This window comes from Corythoichthys intestinalis, chromosome 14 (assembly GCF_030265065.1).
Source record: "Corythoichthys intestinalis isolate RoL2023-P3 chromosome 14, ASM3026506v1, whole genome shotgun sequence".
NCBI classification, from domain to species: domain Eukaryota; kingdom Metazoa; phylum Chordata; class Actinopteri; order Syngnathiformes; family Syngnathidae; genus Corythoichthys; species Corythoichthys intestinalis.
Genome location: NC_080408.1, coordinates 27,394,713 through 27,417,424, shown reverse-complemented (window position 1 = coordinate 27,417,424; position 22,712 = coordinate 27,394,713). Strand labels below are relative to the sequence as shown.

At 38.9% G+C, this 22,712-nt stretch overlaps 1 protein-coding gene across 4 annotated transcripts in view; it reads left to right on the top strand.

The window, feature by feature from the left end:
- Window positions 1-22,712, top strand: part of LOC130929626 (microtubule-associated protein 4-like) — a 94,067-nt gene that overhangs the window by 27,190 nt on the left and 44,165 nt on the right. For 2 of the 4 annotated variants that reach the window (XM_057856949.1, XM_057856948.1), the window contains exons 3-6: window positions 3,064-3,150; window positions 6,767-6,844; window positions 7,439-7,678; window positions 9,295-10,515. In XM_057856949.1, the coding sequence (XP_057712932.1) occupies window positions 3,064-3,150; window positions 6,767-6,844; window positions 7,439-7,678; window positions 9,295-10,515 (1,626 nt within the window). Of the gene's footprint in view, window positions 1-3,063; window positions 3,151-6,766; window positions 6,845-7,438; window positions 7,679-9,294; window positions 10,516-19,529; window positions 21,332-22,712 lie in introns of those variants that run through there. The other 2 variants (XM_057856951.1, XM_057856950.1) reach the window with 2 other exon arrangements.

The window sequence follows — 22,712 nt, the reverse complement described above, 5'->3', positions numbered from 1 at the left end:
CATGATATGCTAATTTTTTGAGATAGGGATTTTTGTTTTTTCTTGACTTTTTTGTCAAACTCATCAATATTTAAACAATAAAAGCCTTGAACTACCTCAGTTGTGTGTAATGATTCTAAAATATATGAAAGTCTAATGTTTACCAGTACATTACAGAAAACAATGAACTTTATTACAATATGCTATTTTTGGGGGGGAAGGACTAGTACAATATCCCAGTACTTTATTTATATTTATAGTTATGTGATAAAACACAAATCATGCTGCTTTGGTGCACTAAAACTCATGTTTTTGGGTTAGGTTAAAAGAAGCTTTGTTGCAAATTTGCTCTTCAAGTGCCAAACAAGATGTGATCTGGGATGGTGGGCTTCGCTTGAGTTAACATGCAAATGCTAAATTGACAAAATATATGGTCTCACCATGGATTCTGTGCAAAAAAAATGGAAAAATTAAAAATGAAATAAGTATTTAAGATCATCAAATGTGGTTGTAGCACTGCTTCTTAGGCTTTTTAACACTTACTAGCTGTTAATGATGTTCACCAAAGTGTAGTGATGATGGTGCAAGAAAGCCCATATTTGAAAGAGGCTGGTTAACAGTCTACCAGGAAGTGGCAGAGATACATTACCTGCTTGTTTTTCACCTGCTGTCAGCACTTTGAAATCGCTCTGCTGGAATGGATGCACATTCTGATATCATGATATTGCAACGTAGCTCTTTTTTTGTGTTAACAAAACTAAGTGTAAATAGCCTTTTCTTCAAAGCCCCATCATCGTACATGAAATCAGTTAAACAGAAAATCCTCCAGTTACTGTATGATCTTGAACTTTTAGTCTTCAATATATTTGCTAATATATGTGCTAATATATATGCTAATATTTGTATATTTCACCATTTGTGCAAGTGTATGCGTGGCTACAGTAAGTGTCACTGTCATTGTTATGACCTCGTATGTTATGGCCCACAGACTATACTGTATCTGTAAATGAGATCATTCTAAGACACTACTGCCAAGAGCAAGTGTGGTTGAAGGAACTGCAGATGCTGTCATCCTCCTCTGGTGCAACCATGCCAATACACCCTTCAGTGACATGTTTTGTCTGCATGTGTCATTGTCAAAGATGCACAAATACTCACACGCATTGAGATAGAAAGAAATGCTTGCTGGTGCAGACAGTTATGGAAATGTTTGATGCACATGCAGAACTGTGACAAGAGGACAAAACATATTTGGTGACTGCATCCATGTACAACAGGGGTCTCCAAACTATTCTACATAGGGCCGCAGGATTTAATTCCAACCAAACAAGAATAGATATAGACCAATATGGGTTTTTCAGGACCGATACTGATACCGATTATTAGTAGTTGGAGTTATTTATTCATTTGCAGTGAAAGTGTAAATATTGACGTAAAAAATGAATAACGCAAACACTTAACTTCATTGAAATCCCCAAAGCATGTTTATGGAATACCTCTGTCGCTTGGGGGGGTGGCGCAGTTCAGTGGTAGAGTAATCGTTCCCCAACTCAGAGGTGGTGGGTTTGATTCTCTGCCCTGATGACCTCATCTAAGTATGCTTGAGCAAGATACTAAACCCCACGTTACTCCTGGTGCTGTATCACCAGTAGGTAGATAAGGATAGTGTGAAGTAGGGGTGTGCCATTTTAGGCACCCTGCGATTCGATTCGATTACGATTCAGGGTGCTACGATTCGATTATTGAACAATGATCATGGTATTGGCGATGATGACGATTATCACGATTATCGGTGTATCGTACATTACTAATTAATACAGTCGCCGAACAATTTATGTCCATTATTTATTCAAAATATCCTAATGATTCAACAGGAACAATGGAAACATGCCCATACAACAAAAAGCTGCCCTTAAGCTGCTTTTTTTTATTCATTTATTTTTTTACAAGAAAGTGCAAAAACATTAATCATTTTAAAGGTTATTACTCACTTATTTCTCTCAACAATACAATTGAATTTACACAGGGGGAATGAATTCCACATTTTCTGGAAACAAAGTGTCCCCTCTTGCCCTAAAAAATAACTTGCGCACCAAAGCGCGACCACTGGGTCACGCTTCTGGTTCTGCCTGTCTCTACACAAATTTATTTTCCAGTCTTTTAAAAAGGATTAAACCTCTCTCTCCTTAACCGGCAGTATCCATCATAACGTGCGTGCGCCCGTTGACGGTGCACCGGGCAACAGACTTCTCTTGAGTTTCGTTCTGCTACGAGCGGCTGCCATAAAGTCATGAGGGAAAAACATCGTTTTTGAACCTGTATGAATGGTAATGGAATCGTCATGTGTCGAATCGCGATGCATGTAATAATCGATTTTTTGGAACTCCTCTGCTGTGAAGCGCTTTGAAAGGTGGAAAGGCTCTGGGCGCAATACAAGTGTAACTCCATTGACCATTCCCATTTAACCAGTCAGAGGACAGGGTGAATACTAGTACAGAAGACAGCAGTTGTTTGTTAGATTTCTACCGATGGCAATTAATACAAGCCACAGTGTGGACGAAGTACCTGTAACGTAGATTTGTAATAACTTTAGCGTAGTTAAGATAGTTATTACTTACGATGGTAGTCATTTAGCATTTTTATTTCTTGGGAGGCGAAATTTTGCAGAGAAGGTGCGGCTGGTGTCAGGAGAAACATTAGTTCATCTCTGTTGGTCCATGGCAAAAATATTTCTCCGATACAACTAGACTAATTAAAAAAGACTTCAGGCTGCATGAGAATGATGATTCTATTTTGGTCAATCAACTGAAGGCCATGATGACGATCCTGAGTAGGCCTATTTAACTCGTCGTCTCAAGTTGGCCCACATGGAAGTTTAACAAAATGGAGATGAAAATGGTCATGAGTTCTAAGTGTACTATCTCCAAGCTATCCAAAACCCACTGGCCCGCTCGGTGGAAACGCGCCTCTAATGGGTAAAGGTATTTTCTTAGCAATAAGTATTGTATATGTTGTCCATCTTTTTTTTTGGTCATAATGTGTGTATTTTTCTTTTTTCCTTTTCTTTTTTTTGGGGTCTGACAGGATTTGGGATTACTTCATCAGTGATGTTACCAGGTGGACGCCAAGACCCACCTGGACAACCCACTTTCACTTCTGACTACTTGTCTGGTAAGAGTTTATTGGTGAAAAAGTATTTATTACTGACTGTTTGGTTTAAATCAAATTTGCTTGCTTGTTTTTGCTTGCACACCAAAGTAACTATGACTTGGCATTTTTCTTTTTTTTTTTTAACAAGGTATTGTTGGTTTGTCAGCTTCCAGATACATCACCTTTTAATAGCATTTGCGTTATGCATTCAGACTGAACGCGAACAATAGCGTCGCATAGCATTTGTTACCTGGTTCTGGTTGCTCTAGACTACTGGTGATCGTAGATTCTTCACCATGCCATTAACGTTATGTGGCACTATATAGTGTCTATTTATATTTAGTTTATACTAGGCCTGTCGCGATAGCAAATTTTAGTGTGCGATAATTATTCTCATAAATTATTGCGATATGCGATATGATTGCGCCCCCCCAATTTTTTTTTCAACCAATTTACAATAACACAGTGAGAATACAGTATACAGTATATTAATAGATCAATTACACCCATTTAAACGCGATAAATATTTACTCTTAAATTCAAAAATAATTTTTAAGAAATCGCAACTAAAAACAATAGACCATGCCTCTTAAGTAAAAAAAAACCAACAATATTGATACCGCACAGAAACACAGAATAAATAAAATGTGTTTAAAAAAAAGAAAAAAAAAAAAATTCCATAGGGATGTAACGATACACTTAGGTCATGGTTCGGTTCGATTTTTGATACGGGGGGACAAGTTTTTTGCTAACGAGCAAAAATTAAATTGCCATCATATAAACATGCATTTTAGTGCATAATATTTATGTGCTTACTTCTTACTGATCTGAAAAAAATTGTTATAAAAGTGCTGAGAACAATCTTTACTGTTTGTAAAGTGAGGCAGGGAACACTGTTGATTGCTACAGCTCTCTTAGCAGCTAGGTTTACTACTTGAGCAAGACATCCTATTTGTGGTCCGAATCCATCTGTGTCACGTACTGAATTAACAATATTTGCAACATTATCTATAGTCATTGGTATGGATTGATTTGGCCTTCTTAACTTCCATTCAGTCATGACAGTTTAGAATTCATCAATGTAGTATATGGACTACGTGTCCCATAATCAATCCGGGCTCACGTAGCCAATGGCATGGGACGTAGCACATCTAGTTTGCCATTTCATGATATCTAGTGTGTGCGCGCATTAAAAAAGTTAGCAAGCACCGCTGAAGTCACGACACCAGCATATGACAATCGTCTTTCATAAACAGGACGAGTTTGAAGCAGCTATTCGTTGTCAAAGCGAGGTTGTTCATAGCAGCCAAGTCGGTAACAATGTTTTGGCGGACTTCGTTGTAAATATCCGGCGTTGTGAGAAAAATAGCTGCCCCGCGTGAAATGTCACTTCTGACATGAGCGCCCACACGTCAACAACACCGGCGCGCCATAGATGGTCCACAGTCACTCCGGAGCACTGACGCGGCCGGTATACGTTGAACAATAGGATATAATGGGAACGATTGGCTCCGGCGCTAGTTTTTGCCGGACCTGGAACGAAGATGCATTTTGCGCAGTTGGTAACGAGGAATCCAAACTTTTAACAGCACGTCTACCGCACGCGCGCACGCACGTGCACGCGGGGCGATAAATCGCAGCGGAAAAATTACCGCCTTCATTTTTATTTATTGCGCGATAAATGGAATTATTGCATATTGCGACAGGCTTAGTTTATACTTTATATATATATCTACACACATATACAGTGCCTTGCAAAAGTATTCGGCCCCCTTGAATCTTGCAACCTTTTGCCACATTTCAGCCTTCAAACATAAAGATATGAAATTGAATTTTTTTGTCAAGAATCAACAACAAGTGGGACACAATCGTGAAGCGGAACAACATTTATTGGATAATTTAAACTTTTTTAACAAATAAAAAACTGAAAAGTGAGGCGTGCAATATTATTCGGCCCCTTTACTTTCAGTGCAGCAAACTCACTCCAGAAGTTCAGTGAGGATCTCTGAATGATCCAATGTTGTCCTAAATGACCGATGATGATAAATAGAATCCACGTGTGTGTAATCAAGTCTCCGTATAAATGCACCTGCTCTGTGATAGTCTCAGGGTTCTGTTTAAAGTGCAGAGAGCATTATGAAAACCAAGGAACACACCAGGCAGGTCCGGGATACTGTTGTGGTGAAGTTTAAAGCCGGATTTGGATACAAAAAGATTTCCCAAGCTTTAAACATCTCAAGGAGCACAGTGCAAGCCATCATATTGAAATGGAAGGAGCATCAGACCACTGCAAATCTACCAAGACCCGGCCGTCCTTCCAAACTTTCTTCTCAAACAAGGAGAAAACTGATCAGAGATGCAGCCAAGAGGCCCATGATCACTCTGGATGAACTGCAGAGATCTACAGCTGAGGTGGGAGAGTCTGTCCATAGGACAACAATCAGTCGTACACTGCACAAATCTGGCCTTTATGGAAGAGTGGCAAGAAGAAAGCCATTTCTCAAAGATATCCATAAAAAGTCTCGTTTAAAGTTTGCCACAAGCCACCTGGGAGACACACCAAACATGTGGAAGGTGCTCTGGTCAGATGAAACCAAAATTGAACTTTTTGGCCACAATGCAAAACGATATGTTTGGCCTAAAAGCAACACAGCTCATCACCCTGAACACACCATCCCCACTGTCAAACATGGTGGTGGCAGCATCATGGTTTGGGCCTGCTTTTCTTCAGCAGGGACAGGGAAGATGGTTAAAATTGACGGGAAGATGGATGCAGCCAAATACAGGAACATTCTGGAAGAAAACCTGTTGGTATCTGCACAAGACCTGAGACTGGGACGGAGATTTATCTTCCAACAGGACAATGATCCAAAACATAAAGTCAAATCTACAATGGAATGGTTCAAAAATAAACGTATCCAGGTGTTAGAATGGCCAAGTCAAAGTCCAGACCTGAATCCAATCGAGAATCTGTGGAAAGAGCTGAAGACTGCTGTTCACAAACACTCTCCATCCAACCTCACTGAGCTCGAGCTGTTTTGCAAGGAAGAATGGGCAAGAATGTCAGTCTCTCGATTTGCAAAACTGATAGAAACATACCCCAAGCGACTTGCAGCTGTAATTGGAGCAAAAGGTGGCGCTACAAAGTATTAACGCAAGGGGGTCGAATAATATTGCACGCCCCACTTTTCAGTTTTTTATTTGTTAAAAAAGTTTAAATTATCCAATAAATTTTGTTCCACTTCACGATTGTGTCCCACTTGTTGTTGATTCTTGACAAAAAATTAAAATTTTATATCTTTATGTTTGAAGCCTGAAATGTGGCGAAAGGTTGCAAGGTTCAAGGGGGCCGAATACTTTTGCAAGGCACTGTATTTATAATCTCAAGCTAACAGGCCTCTGGTAGAGGACCCGAACTTGAGATGAACAGCCACCCACCCTACCAGGGGGACATGGGAGGGTGAGGAAAGAGTTTTTAATTTTATTTATTTATTTATTTATTTTATAGTTTGGGATGGGTACCACATAAATAATATTGTATGTTGCGATTTCATGAATAGCAAACCACAATCCAATGGAGGTGCACTGTATTGTTAATGATTGCCTGATTTGCTCTCCCTCATTTTTGATTTCCAAGGTCCTATGATGAGTGGAATGACCGACCAGTGGAGCCAAAATAAGGCAAAGGACACAAGCATGCCTGACTCATTTCTAGGTTCTCTTATATTTTATCTTATTTGTATGAAGTTTTTTTTTTTCATTTCGATCAAGCCTTTCATCACCTTATTCTGCAGTGTAAACCTCAATGTTTGTTTAAGTACTGTTTTTACATTATACTACATATATGCATAATGGTGAACTATAACAAACATAATCAACTTCACACACTGGCATTTATGGTGTGTGTGTAGCATTTCATTGTATGATGCTGAGCACTGCTGAATTGTTCACTTATTCATTCAGTAGCTGTGGTTCTAAGTCTATTTCATGTCCTGCTGCCTTTCAGTCTTTTAATATTTGTTCATACAAAATATTTTCACTCCCCCCCCCAAAAAATCATACAGCATTTTAATTATATAAACATGATCATAATCACACACAGTATGTGTGTTAATAAAAACTCCATGTTCAATGTAAAATTTAAAACTGCATTAGTTTTGTCCTAGGATTTAATGAAAGTAAGTCCCAAACTTCAATTGCTATGAAATACATTACAATATTGTTGATGTGGGATTTCTAAATTAGTAATGAACTAAGGAATTCAGCTCAACAGCTGCTTATTTACCATCCCCATTTTTTTCTTATCCAGGATTCTCACAGTCTGGAATGAGTGGAAATATGGGCTCCAGCATGCCACCTTTCCAGACTAATGTGAACTCCAATTTAGGCCAGATGGGGACGGGAAAAGCTACAGACACACAGAAAAGTTCCGGCCTCTTTGGCTCAGAGCCCCAAATCATCAGTAATACTAGTGGAAACAACCCATTCAAACCAAGTGATCCATTTTCTTCTGGTGGTCCTGGAATCCAATCCTTGGATCGCAGTCCAGGTAACAGAAGTGGTTTGGTTGCATGTGTGAAATGATGATATGATTTATTTCAAATGCATGTACATACTCTACAAACCTTTCTTGAATGTGTCCATCCGGGAATTCTATTACAAAATATCAAACTAAAAATGGAAACAACAAATATTATTGTTGCCTCTTGGGGTGTTAAAAACCCACTGTTGACTGTGTCCTGAGCAACGTAACATGATGACAAGGACATACTTTGAGCAGTAGAGGGCAGCCTTTTCGTGTGACTGAGCAGTTGAAGTGCTGTGTTGATGTCTCGTTTGCTCCTATCTTTAAGTATCAGAACTAAGCAGATCAGTACTTTCTATAGCATGAAGAAGGAAAAAAAAAAAAAAAAACATACAAAGAGTTGCGTATTACAGAATGTTTTGAGGTAGCATGTACTTGCAGAATAATGTATGTTTTGGTACTGTGCCAAACTCCTGTTTCAGCTCTTTTTAACAGGAGAATTGCACGCCACACAAAAAATATACAGGATAAACTAATCAGTGTGTAGCTAAAAGGTGGATATCGGGTGCAATGCACCGTTTCCAAAATTTTTATTTATTTAATTTCCTTTGATGCAAAACCTACAGGCATGCTGGAAATGAAATATGAGGAGAAAAGGTCATGGATTTTTTTTTTTTTTTTTTTTAAATTGATTTATACAGACAGGCAGGCAGACATGTACGGATTATAACCACTGTTATGACATAAAAGATAAGGAAAATGGCGTATAAGTGTTAAGCATATATGATAAAGAACATTTTTTATTGTGGTAATACCTTGCATGTATAGTTTGTCATTCCCTAGTAATTCATGTTCAGTATTCCAAAACATTGTGTTTACCTTTTTCTTTTTTATTGTATCAATGTTGATGCATGTTTAGCAATGGTTTTGTATTCCATGATGCTCCCACCATGCATGCAATTTGTTATTAAACATGCATGTAACTCTGTTTTAACAATGAATGATTTTTTTTTTTTTTTTTTTTTTTTTTTTTTTTTTTTTTGTGGTCAGTGTTTTTGTATGTCTACTTGTATTTTACAATATTGCGTGCACCTGCTTTGTAACAACGAAATGTAATTTAAAGCAAACTGTGTTTCAAACTTTTCTTTTCCACACATTACATACATAATTGGTTATTGAGGTGTGCTATAAATAAGTACAGCAAGTATTTTTTTAAAAGCATACACATTTTTTAATACACATTTGGTGTAAAATTAATTCTATCCACTTAACACACACACAAAAAAAAAAACTACATATTGCCCATATAAAACATGCATTACAGGATCCTTGCATTCTCTTTCTTAGCAGGTTTACTACAACCCCCTAAAAAGGCCAAATGTATATCATTACTTCGAAACACTAATTGGCTATGGGATAGTGTGGTATCATATAAAGGAGATAAATCTTCTGACATTGATGTCAAAAGCTCTGTCATTCGTCCATACTTATACCATTAATGACACCTATCACAATTCAAAAGACTATATCCCAGAAAGACAAAAACACCTTTAGTAATGGCCATTTGCTCTTTGGTGGTTGATTTTCTGACATAGTATGTGACTGGTTCCTGCTCTTATAAAACCTTCCCCCCTCGGCAGCTCCCTCCCTCTCTCCCAGCGGCTCAGTGGATGACAGCAGCCCTACCTCCTCCACTTCCGAACCTCTCAGTCCTGAGCGATCAGGGTGTGAGGCTGGCAAGCAACAACAGAGAAGGAAGAAGAAGAAGAGGAAGGGGCGTGATGAGGTGCACAGCTTCTTGGATGGCCAGGAGAGCAATGGCCATTCCCACAAACATGACTTACAAGTTAAAGGTGCACTGGAGGTAGAAGATGATGAGGATGAAGACAATTGGGAGTGGGAAATCAGAGAGAGTGGCGCAGGAGGAAGAGTGAAAGGCAAGAAGCTGAAAAGTCGGGCAAGACTTCCAGAGGAGTGGGGAGCACCTCAACAACCAGTGTCCCCGATCCCGGCGGCAGTAGCTCCGACCTTGGCTTCAGCAACAGACTTTGACCATTTGGACTCCAAAGCGCTAAAATCGAACCCGAATCAAGGTTTCTCCTCATCTATGCAAATACCAACAAGTTTGACTGATCGCTCACACGGCAGACTTTCAACAGATTCATCGCCTCAACCTATTAGCTCATCTAGCAACACTACCGATAAAAATAGTGCAGTTGGCGGTGTTACTGGGAATTTAGCATTGATGACAGGAGACAATCTGAGCCCAGTCTCTCAGACGTTCTCTTTTTTAGATTCAGTCCTCCAGACACCACCAGGTACTACGCCTGACTCACAGAGCACCACACCTATTACGAACACAACCGCACTTGCCTCAGCTGCCTTGCCCACACCATCAGAAGTAATTACCCCTTATTTGAAAACTTCATCTGGCTTCTCCCCCTCCAAGACCATTTCAGATGTCCCTCCAACCTTTGCCCTGTCTTCAAAACCCTTGCCTTCATCTGCCACAGAAATCCAATATCCTAAAACTGCCCTTGAATCAGTCCTCAACGTTGACGCTAAGCCCTTTGTACCTTCAGCCTCACGCACAGCCCCCACAACTGCTCCCAGTCCAGATTCCCCCATTACGGTTGTAAAAGCAGCAACAGCCTCCTCCGGAATACCTAGTGGCACTGCAGTTATACAACCTGGCTGTCCTCCATCCACTATCAGTGAACCTATAAAGCCAACATCTTCAGACACTTCCACTAAAGCTGCAGCCACCCCCACTCTTTTCACCACACCTGCAGTCCCTACCTCTCTCCTTACACACTCCAAGCACCAGGAGTCCGCATCGCCACTGCTACCCCCACTGGAAGGTTGGTGAACTACAGGGAAGAGTATGACTAACATGGGGCTAATCATCTAAAATATATAATGCTTGTATGGCCAGAAATTGCTAATATTTGTCTTGTGCTATGCATGCCTTTTTGTTTGTGGATTTGGTACCAGGCTTGCTTGGTCCTTAGTCCATATTTTTTATGACAAGGTGAGCAGACAAAGGCACACAAACCATAAATGTTAAAGAGACAACTCTACTACAATGCTTAATAGCAGCAACATCTATTCCTTCACGCTTGCACAAATGCTGGAGATGTTTAATTTTTTCTAGCTGGGCTTTAAATTAACATACCCTCAAGTTTCCTTTAAGATTGATGATTCCACATTGCTTTGCTGCTGTGTATTGCTGTACAACCTCATCCATAACCTCTCTATTACTTGATCTTCTAAATCAGATTTCTAAATCACGTTCTCATTGTCCTTTCTCATGAGGCCAGCTGCTTTTATAACTTCTCACGATGCCCTCTAGCCATAGACTCAGTGACATTACCGCAGTCCTCTCAGCCCGAAGCAAACTGGCAATAAAATGTCACCAAGTCACAACTTCTTAGTCAATTGTTGGGATTTTGTTGAAATTACTTATAACTTTAATTTTAAGTACACATCATATTAAAACATGTGTTTTACTTCAGTGGATATAAAAGGTCTACGCTGTGTCCAAATGTAAAGTGTTTTTGAAATAGAAAAATGGCATAATCAATTCCTACCATCAATTGTGGCTATAGCCTGTATAACAAAAATGAATATATGTTTAAAAAAATCTTTTAGAGAGTGGACTAATAGCTGAGATAGTGTGGTGGTCCAAGTGTGCGTACCCGAGTTAAAGTTCCTCTTTGTTCTATAAATGTGAAGTGGTTTTGATCAGAATTGACCAGTTACATTCAAACTACTGTAAATCGGAGTTGGCAGAAATCTGCCACCAATTGCCGTGTCTATGATTAAGCCCAATGGCGTGCCGCAAGCAACACATCACTTTTGCTCATTAATATTCATGATGTTAGCAATTGTGGCTAGGCGTGTCAACCTCCCGTTTGTCCCCAATAGTAAATGAATGGAAATAGTATACGAACGAGATGTTTACTGAGCTAAACCTACCAATTCTGTCTGAAAATGATGTCCCTTGTGCCAAATTCACTGATAAACATGTCGAAAAACATACATATGTTCAGTTAAAGAGATAGCTTGAGTGTTGAGGGCTGAAAAAGACGGGAAAACCGACCAGCCGACGTGATCCAGAGTTTCAGGTCAGGATTCAGAGCTTTTTTATCGACACCTTTTTACGCCACTGACAATGACATTCTCCTGTTTCAACAATCTATCCTTTACCACCATATGCCATGTCTTTCTTATATATTATATCCTCTGGTTGTCTTACGTCTCTGACTGTTCTTGGGGGCAATTTACATTGCTATATTTGTGTAGCGATCGCAAATGCTACTCAGTGACAGCAAACGAACACTTTTAATTTCTTTCATCAATAATAAATTTTAATTCTATAATTTTATTTATACTTCCCCCTACTATAGTTGTTTTATTAACAACAAAAAAGGTAACAGTGGCAGTTAGATACCATTTTAATTTTCTTCAGGTCATTCATTGTCAGACAGAGGCAGCATGGCAAAAACGCCACCCTAAAAAATAAGTAAAAATATCAAAATGGCTTACCTTTTCGTCCTCTGAAGGACTATGGCCCCCCAAAAAATGTTTCCTGCATATGAAATGTGAATGGCTTCACCTTGCTGGCGTTAAACTGATCTTTTGGACGTCCTCGCAAGTTGATCCATTCTTCACTTCTTTTTGGTTTCGGGAAACATGAAGAAAACATCCTTCATATGCCGTAATGTATAGAGTCGTTTCTACAAGTTCCATAGCAGCAGTGTTTGATCGTCATGTTCTCTTTTGAAAGATTACCGGAGAAAAAAAGCAGAAATATAATGGTTTGTATGGGAGGGCGTGTCTATAATGTCCCACTTCCGGGTTACGATGGCGACGTCACGGTCTAAAAATAGCATTCGTTTGGTACGCTATTACTGCCCACCTGTTCACGTAGTCATTTCCTGACAGTTTTTCTATTATTTCCATCAAATGCCTCACAAAAAGCCATTGTAACAGGGGTGTGTAGACTTTTTAAATTCTGACATTTAACAAGTGATGCTAATATTTACCATAGTTCAGTTTATGAAATGAACTGTCATGTTTTCCCATTTACCTGCCACTTTATATATTAATATACCGTACTGTATGAATCACACTTTATTGGCCTTCTACTCATTACATTTACGTAATTTTGATCAGTTGTCATCATCACCAACAGGCTAGGGTTTAACAATATTATATTACAATATGCATTTTGTCTTGTAATCTAAGATGGATTGTATTCACTCATAATGCCGCTGATTTTATGCTCTGGCTAAATGTGTTTTCTGTTTAATGAAGTCTTATTCCATGATATATTGTGCTGCATATTTTTTCTCTCGACAACTTGACCAGTAAGTGGCATTGTGTGTTTCAATTTTTAAATGCTTTTAAAAGCTATTCTCCACCCACCAAATTAGACATGGAAAATATTCTAAATTCATATTGTATTGGTCTGTTTAATTATACGTTTTTTTATGGGGAAAAAAAAAAAAAAAAAAGAGTTTGCAGATGTAATCAGGTCCAACTGAACACTGCACTGTAATCTGCATCATCTTACTGGACATGTTTTGGCACTTCCATGAATTGTCGAGTATATTGTAATAATAGCCTGTTTTAACAGTTAATGTTTAATGGAATGTGGAAATTATTGTTTAATAATTTTGTTTTAAGAATGACTTTTAATCCTGTCTTTCTCTTTCCTTCTTTCTCTTGCTAACACGATGGTGTCTAAAAAGTAGCACCAGGTAAGTCATATTTCAACAAGTCATATTTGTGCCATGCACATACTGCATTGTGCTGTTGTTTGTGAATCAAAGAAAAGAACCCCCCCAAAAAAGTGTTCTCAGATCAAAACTCACATACAGTACTATTCATTCCACCAGCCATTGTTTTGTTGTCATTTGTCTTGTGAAGAACTATTCACCCTACGAAATGATAGGACTAATTTAGATGTATTTGTGAATATATACATATGTATTCAACTGTGTTTTCAGATGGTTTTAGCCAGTCAATAGTTTTAGCAGATGTGTAAAATGTGCAAAAAAACAGTTTACCTTAATAGTAAAACCTAACAGTTATTAGATATTTAGCAATCCTTTTAGTTTTACCTTTAGGTGTCTTATCATTGCACACTGCCTTAACTTACATATTATTAAATTTGAACATTTGCATGTCTAGATAATTAGAAATAATTTAAAAAAAAAATCAGATTAATTTAGCATTTTTACAGTCTGCCAGCCTGTAATATATCAGGCTAGCTTCATGTGGTTTTCCCTCCTTGTGGTCTACTGCTCATGCTTCCAGCAGTCATTACAGGCTTTTTACTTTTATATTTAGTGTTATCTAGAAGGCCTTGGGAGGCAGTGATCATCTGTTGTCTGCAGGTGCTTTCAATCAGTTGTTTTGAAAATGTGTTACAAGTACCATGACTTGTATGGGGGCTCTCTTGATATCTGAAGTAGGAATAGAAATAAATGAAGTCCTGAAGAGAAGATTAAATTTCTCCATTTAACAATAGCATTTTGAGGCTTGGTTGGCAGTGTGTTTTTTAATCATTGTCATGTTAATGAAATTAAAGCCAAATTTAAATAACCAAGTAGTTTGTAGTTAACCAAAAATTCGCAAATTTCATTTTCACATCATTTTATTACACATGGAGCATGCAGTCAGCTGTCAACCTAAAATAGCAATGACTAATTAACCTAGCAATGTGAAACATATTTGCAAAAATATATGCACAAAATTTTCCCAAGGTATGAATGTGAATGTGAAAGTTTGCCTGTCTGTGCCCTGCGATTGGCTGACAACCACTACAGTTTTTCTTTGATTGATGCAACAGTGCATACATTTACATGTGGGAGGCAGACATGCAGTGTACCTTGTTTTAAGCCTTTGTACCATTTACATGCAATTCAGTGGTTTCACTCTGGACACCATCTGTCTCATTACCTAGATTGATCTACAGTACAGTGTCTGCTGAATATATTTATCAGTAACTGTTTCATTGAATCTACCATTTAATGGCATTCTTTCCATGTTTATATATTAGTATATTTTTAGCCTCTGCTTCTGCACCTCTCTCTCGTGATGTTCAGTTATCTCACATATGTCTGCTTACCTCCGTTTTGAGAAAACGGTTCCCGCTCAGGATGTGCAGAAAGCCTGAGCAGCTAAAGAGACAGTGAATGAGAAATGACCCCTTTTAATTGGCTTGGCTTCAAATAGTGTTTAATGGTTTAGTCTTGAGTCATTTGTTTTCAATTAGAGCCATTGTTTATAAACTATAATTTTACAGCACTGAAGAAAGATGTAGTTTAACATTGGATTACAGTCAGATGATGAAGTAACAACAACAGGTGCGCTTTTTGGTGCTGTTTCATTGGTCTTTTTGATTCAAGTGTTGCGATGAGTTTTTAATGTGAGCTGTGCTGAACGGACATGATAACCAATAAAACGCTTATTTTAAGGGACTCATCTGGTCATTGTGATGTTGTTCGAACTCTAGTCGCCTGTGACTGCTAGTTTGGTTAAACAGGAAACAGGTGAGAATGAAAGAGAGTGTGAATATTTTGAAAGCGTCTTTACAATGATCAATGCACCCCAACCTCTGACTGCACAAATGCAAATATGATAACATTTTCAGCTAATTTCCATTGTTTTGATTTTTTTTTTTAACATGTTGTAAGTATGGGGTGAATTAAGAATTTATAATTATCTCTAAGTGCACAAGAATCAAATCATGCTTAATCTACTGAATGTTGCAACAGTCTTAAGCCAAATTTCAAATTTTTTATGATATGTTTGCCCTTCCTATAATTTCATCATTTGCTTTGTGTGAACGTAGCTCCTTTTTGTGCACATTTGCCTTTTTTTTCCCTCCTGTATCTCCTCTTTTTTGCCCTTTCTCTCCACAATCACCAAATCATGTGTTCAATTGGCTGCCCAGATTCTCTGTGTCTCTCCCACAACCTAATAATCATCGCATCTGCACTGCAGGGGTGGGGTAGGCAATTGAGGCCGTTGGTGGAGAGGGGAAGGCGTTGTCGGGGAGATGTGGGAGGTGGTTGCCATAGCAACTAAGCCACTCTGCAAGTGAGGGATGGAGGAAAAGAGAAGGAGTGGACTGGGCGTGACAGTGAGAGAGGTTGAAGATTAAAAATAGAAATGCTGTGACAAGATCCCTCTACCCTCCCCTCTCTATAGCCCCCCACCCTTTCTGTTTCTTCCCTGCACTACAGGCAGGCAGCAGTAGCATCCTCTGTCTCCTCTTGCTTTTGTATGTCTTCAGCTGCTCACAGATATCTGACCTTCAGAACAACCATTTACCATGACCTCTATGAGTGTCTGTGTAAAAAATCCAACAACAACAAAAAAAAATCACCAATCCGATCTCATCTGGATCTGCTCCCTATGTTTTCGATCGTTATTAATTTAAAGAGTGGACCACATGTCGGTCTAGACAAGTGCAGTCAACCCAAGGCCGCAATCTTACAAATAGTGACGTATGCCCTTACAAAATGGTGACTAATCTTGCAACGTTTTTTACAGCGTGCAATATGAAACAAAAATAAAACTTAATTTTTAAAATAAAATGAATTTATTGGTAATATTGTCACATATAACCTGGTGCAGTCAAAGAACAATCAATATCTTCAGCTACATCATGATTACTAAAATTTAACAGTGACTTTTGTTATAATTGTATGTAGTACTTTTGGCAATTTCTATCATGTCTTTTCGCAATTCAGTTTGACTTGAAGGTAGTTCCTTAGTGTGTCCAATTATAAATTAAAAAGGTCAATTGATAAAATTAACTTACCGATGCAATCTTTGAGTCAGGGAACAGTTCTTTTGCTAATTCTGAGAAGTAATCAGCAACAGTTGCAGGCAAATTGTGTTTGGCAACAAATTGGCAGAATAAAGTCTCCGCTTCAGCATCTGATGAGTGTGTGGTTTTGTTTTGCTGTAAAAATTGTTCATTGATAGGCTTGTAGCTTTTCATTCTGCAGACTGCATCTTTATGACCTTTTGTCTCAAAGTGCTTTCTGAGATCATAGAATGTTGATGGCGAAACTTTAATGTTCAGTCCACACGCCGCGCAAAATGAATACTGTGGTCCTTTTGAGGATGCTTTTATCCATCCAGCGAATTCACCAGTTTTTGTCTCCCATTCTGGTAGATGGCATCCATGGGCAACAGTTTTTCTTACGAGCTGGTTCATCCATATTTTTATCACGTCTGTATCAACTTTGTCGGCTGCGAGTCACAAAATGGTGGCGGAAGTGCAGTCACATGATCGGAGGAAGCAGACGCGAAACTCAACGCGCCATTCTCGCTAGCAAACCGCCACAGACTAATTCTGTGCATTGTCTCGTTTCCGAAATGGTGACAAAATCCGAACGGAGAAAAAAAAAGTAATGCACGAAACACATACAGATTTTCAACGTACGGCATACACATTTAAAAATCAGTGCTCACTTGTACAAAATTACCCTGAAACCGTACAACTTGACAGGTAGGCGTTACTATGTTGGTTTAATGACGCGAGAAAAGTCTGAGGGAGACACACTCAAGGAGACGACAGAGCACAGCAGGAGTGGGGAGGAGGCAAGGGAGTTGTGACGCCGTTAAACGCGATGCTAGGTGGCTCCAATAATACCTGACTGTAGCAGATAGCCTACAAACTACGCCCACATGATGCTATGGAAGATATCACATATATATAGGACTAGATGCAAAATGACGGACACGGCGGCCATAACAACATGTATAGAGAACTAGATGCGTTAGTAAACAGTCGCCATCTTAAAGCAGTAGACTCTGCCACTTGTCCGAAAAACCCTTTAAACTTCACATAGTGTGACCTATGTTTTTTTTTTTTTTTTTTTTTTTGTTTTTTTGGGGAAAAAAAAAAAAGACAATTATCACCAGTTACTTTGCCAAGTAACTCTTACATTCAGGTAACTGACTTACTAACGCAATTACTTTTTGGGAGAAGTAATTTGTAACTGTAATGAATTACTTTTTTAAAGTAAGACTAACAACACTGGTCAGAACCAGGAAGTGGCTCCTGAGATGAGGGGGCATGGAGCAAGCACTAAGTGGACGGATACTGATTAGATACATGCTAAGGCGTGATGTGGCATCTCATCATCACAGATTATTCCAAATCTGCTAATTTGCAAAGCGATTTGATGTACAAAATCATTTGCCATAACATCTAAAACAACAACTATGACACCCTGCATCCAAGTCATTCATTGCTTTTTATTTATTATGCATTAAACAGATTAAAAAAATGAATAAAAAAGAAGGAACCTCTTGTCAGGCCACCTTTAATGGATTTACTATATACAGATATATATTTTGTATATAACACAGACAAGGTTAAAAAAGCAGTTTCTGCTCTTGCACTCGTCTATAAAATAAACTGCTGCATTTTAAGCCAAAAGAACCGTTGTGTTTGATAGAACAATATGTCTATATGTGGCCATAGCAGATTCATGGCGCATTAAGTCCCCGAACTATGTTTAATTTGCCCGTTTTACCCTGAAAACCCCCGTTTACAGACGTCGCGCAACCACTTTTGTTTCAACCCAGCCATAAAACGAAGGTAATTAATTATATTTATTATTTAAAATGTCTGTCATTTTTAGCTTAGAATCATTAATTGATGTGTAATATTTCATTTAAAAATAAAAAACGACTTTAAACATTTTTTCATAGCATTTTTTAAACTTTTAAACAAATTACGTCACAATGAAAAAAAATGGGGTCTGTAAAAAAGTCATGGATATTTACCTCATAACTATCGCCTAATTGTATTTTTTTTTTGTTTCTGTCGCATTTTTCCCGGTATGTTAGATGATAAATAATCGATCCAAACAAAGAAAAATTGGAAAAAAATGTTTTAAAAAAGTAAATATATGAAAAAGAAATCTCGACCACTCCTTGATGTCTGCGATTTCTGCATCGCGACCCTTGTTATATTACCATGTTTCACCCATAAAATCCCCCAAAAATCAAGCTGTGGCCATTCACAGCTATGTCTTGACACGCGGTGATCAATGCTACATGTAGTTTTTGGAATGAAACAAGGTAAGTACGCGATAATATCTCGTTGAAGTCATGGCATCTGTAATTCTGCTCTCGTGTGCTCTCACCTCCAGATAGGGTTTTGCTTTTTAATTTTTTTTTTTGTTTGTTTTTAAATGCCCTCCTGTTCAAAATTTTTCTTCCCCCAGACAATTGAGATTTTAAGCTTTCCAAATATGTATCACATGTGCATATCGGACAATTTTGAAAGTTGGTTAAATTGGGGGTCTCAGAGCGGAACTTCAAGTCACCTGAGTGTTTTCCGTTATATACATATATATATATATATATATACTGTATATTTGACCTGGCATAATAAATTGAGAGGTCATACAGAGAAAGTCTAGGGACATAACACTACCAACCTTTCAAGATGCCCAAATATATTTTCTTTACCTCCGTTGCCATTCAAGGAAGAGCAATACCCTCATCAGATTTGTCAGGGTAATTGCAGTCTTCAGTGTACTCTTTGACACTGCCTGCATCTCTCAGTCTAAACCATTAAGTGAAAGGCCTTTGTCATATGCAAGCTTTACAATTGTGATAGCCATTTCTCTGCAAGTGAGTATATGTGTCAGTGTGGTCTCACATATGCTTGTGTATGTTTGTCGCTAGGGACTATATGAAATTTAGTATCAGCGAATGAGGCAATATTCCTGGTTGTCATGTGACCGTGTGATGTCAAGAGAGAGGGAGATAGAGCGAGGGAGAGAGAGAGTGAGATAGCAAGGTGTAATTTATCCCCACAGCTGATCTGTGCAGTGCACAGAGAGGACGCAAGACAAACAGACGCACGCTTGCTCTTATCAGAGTCCTCCTGCCTTACTGGTTAATATGCACATACACGAAGCATGCATGAGCTCCTCTCACTTCCGCACAATCGCGCACAGAAACCACTTCAAGGAATCATAAGGATGTTTTATTTTTTTTTATTCACGCTCTAACACTTAGAGCATTTCTCTTTATTGGACAAGACTTTAATGACCTTAACTGGATACTAAAAAGAAATAAGAAGACACAGAGGAACTTTTGAAACAACTGAAAAGAGCCACACGGATTAAAAGGTGTTGAAAAAACTGGACATATACGACAACAGGAGAATGTCGTTTTTGTCCGGGTCGCAATGGCAGCAGTCTGGCATTATTGCTGGCAACAGTGGTTGTAGACAACCTTCCACTGGGCATCAACCGCAGCAACAGAAACCTGCTGTTACTCTCTCAGCTACAAACATCCCTGTCATCCTCTCCTCCTCTCCATTGCCACCCTCCAGCTTGGCCTCTGCCCATCATAGGGAGTCCGATGACCCAGGCCAGATGGCAACTAAGGAGAAGGTTGCTACCTTTCCAGAAGGGAGACTCAATGTGACTTCAACAGAAGAGGAATTACGTGTAGTGGGTGTCAGAACATCCGCAGGAATTACACCAGAGGGCCTGGGTCTAAATATGCCTGTGATGAAGGTAGAGGGTAACAAACCAACAGGTGGGAGCAAAACGGAAGGATTTTCACTCGGGAGTGCTGGACAAACTCCCAGTAGCCCTTCTTCCCCCTATTCCTCCCTCTCCTCTTCATTAACGTCACCTTCCATCTCACCTGGGAAATTATTGAACACCGTACTTGAACCTAAGCCTGGACCAAATATTAACTTCGGACCAAACCTTTTACCGCAAAACTGTAACTGGTCTCCCCCAAGCAATGATGATCTTTACGTCCAATCCCAAGAAGTTAGACAAGTGCATGGCATACCTATTCCTCCAAACCAGGGTTCTGTGTTTGACGAAGCAAGTGCCAGTTTATGCTCAGGAGACAGCATTAATCGGGGGAATTCTGCTTGTTCTGCATCATTTAACCACTCTGTTGGAGTAAAAACAACTGGCCTGATTGGAGAAACAGTTCTCAAGCCACCTGTAGGTGTGCAAAATCATGATAAACAACCTTATGCTCAATCTGTATCTCAACTAACGGGAAGTAACATGGCGTCATCACCAATGCTCCCAGGATTCCCTGCTTCATCTAATGAGGTTAACATCACTAGGGAGCCCATAGTGATGGGAAAAGGAAACTTCGACAACACTGAAAAGGTGACGGTGTGTGCCCCACCTTGCACAGGTGGAACAGAAAGTAAGGATGTAAGGTCAAATCACAATGAAGACTGGAAAGTGGCATCAGGTGTTGCTGGAAATAGAGGGACAAAAAATGGTCACGCTAGTGAACTGCCTCAGCGAAGTGTGGTCAGACGAGCAATGTCTGATTGCTCTCACCTATCTGTTCCCTCTGTAAATGCTGAAATGTACCTCAACAGTACGGGAGACTCAGCAGCGATAATGCCTAATTTTACCAACTTTGCCATGATGGGGACGCAATGTCCGATCAGGGCACCCTACCCGCACATGGCAGTCCGACGGTCGCTCACAGTGACCGATGCCACGGAAACATCAGCTGCAATGGCCTCAACGTTGCCATCTCCATTTATGACATCACATGTGGTGCCATCGTCTCCCCCACCTAGGAGACATCATGGGAGTTGCGAGGCCAATCTTTTAATTTCTGTGCCAACCCAAGCTGGTACGTATGTTTACCAAATCAATTGTGATCTGATCTTTGTCAGAATCACACAGATGAAAAAACAGTGTCTGCTTTAACTAAAATTACCCAAACATTTATAGGTTTTCTAATCGTCCATTGGAAACATACATAATGTACGTCATTCGCATTTCACAAACAGACATTTAGGATTGTGAAATATCTTTTACTCTAAAAAGAGTGAAATTGCCTGGTGCTGCGTCACCAGTAGGTGGATGGTGAGATAGTGTAAAGCGCTTTGAGCGCCTTGAAAGGTGGAAAAGCGCTATATAAGTGTAACACCATTTACCATTTACCATATCAAACCAACTAAGCTTAACATGTACAGCGTAAATAAAAATACAATCACAGCTGGAAAAAAGTAAACAATAAAAAAACAAAATAATTACCGTATTTTTCAGACTATAAGTCGCAGTTTTTTTTCATAGTTTGACTTATACTTTGGAGCGAATTATGTGTGAAATTATTAACACATTATTATATCATTTCACATGTTATTTTGGTGTTTTAGAGTGACACTGATGGTTTGGTAAACTTGTTAGCATGTTCTTTATACTATAGTTATCGGAATAACTCTTAATAGCTATGTTACGTTAACATACCGGCCACGTTCGCATTTCAACATGTTGTTCTCTATTTTAAATTGCATTTTAAGATGACATATCTGTTCTATCTGTTGGATTTTATAAAGTGAATTTGTCCCAAAAATGCGACTTATACTGCGGTGCGACTTATATGTTTTTTTTCCTCTTTGTTGGGCATTTTATGGCTGGTGCAATTTATACTCAGGTGCGACTTATAGTCCGAAAAATACGGTTATGCATGACTTGTTGCGACATGTGATCGCTGTTTTTTTTTGTTTTTGTTTTTTTTGTTTTTTTTGTGTGTGTGAAATACACAGCAATTTGTCTTTTTTGTATTTAAGAAAAAAATCATTTAAACTAAGTATCAACTTTTTTAAATTCCTCATTGAGTAAGTCTTAGAGCCCTATACATTTTTAAGGGATACTTTACCGAAACATTTGTATAATCAGCAAACATGATCTTAATAATTTAGATGAGTTCACAAAGAGTCATTATAATAAATAATGAAAAGCAGAGGTCCCAGAATTGATGCTTGGGTGACCCCATAATACAGGGATCTCCAAAGTGATCCTCAAGGCCCGCTCAGGGTCCTGGTTTTTGTTCCAACTGATCCAGCACAGACAGTTGAACCAATGATTGACCAAGTGATTGAACTTGTAAAACGCCAGATTGGTGAATAGGTGTGACCGTGTTTGGTTGGAATGAAATTCTGCACCCACAGTGGAATAAGTTGGGGACCTCTGCTGTAATACAGTATGTTTAAGAATACATGGAGACT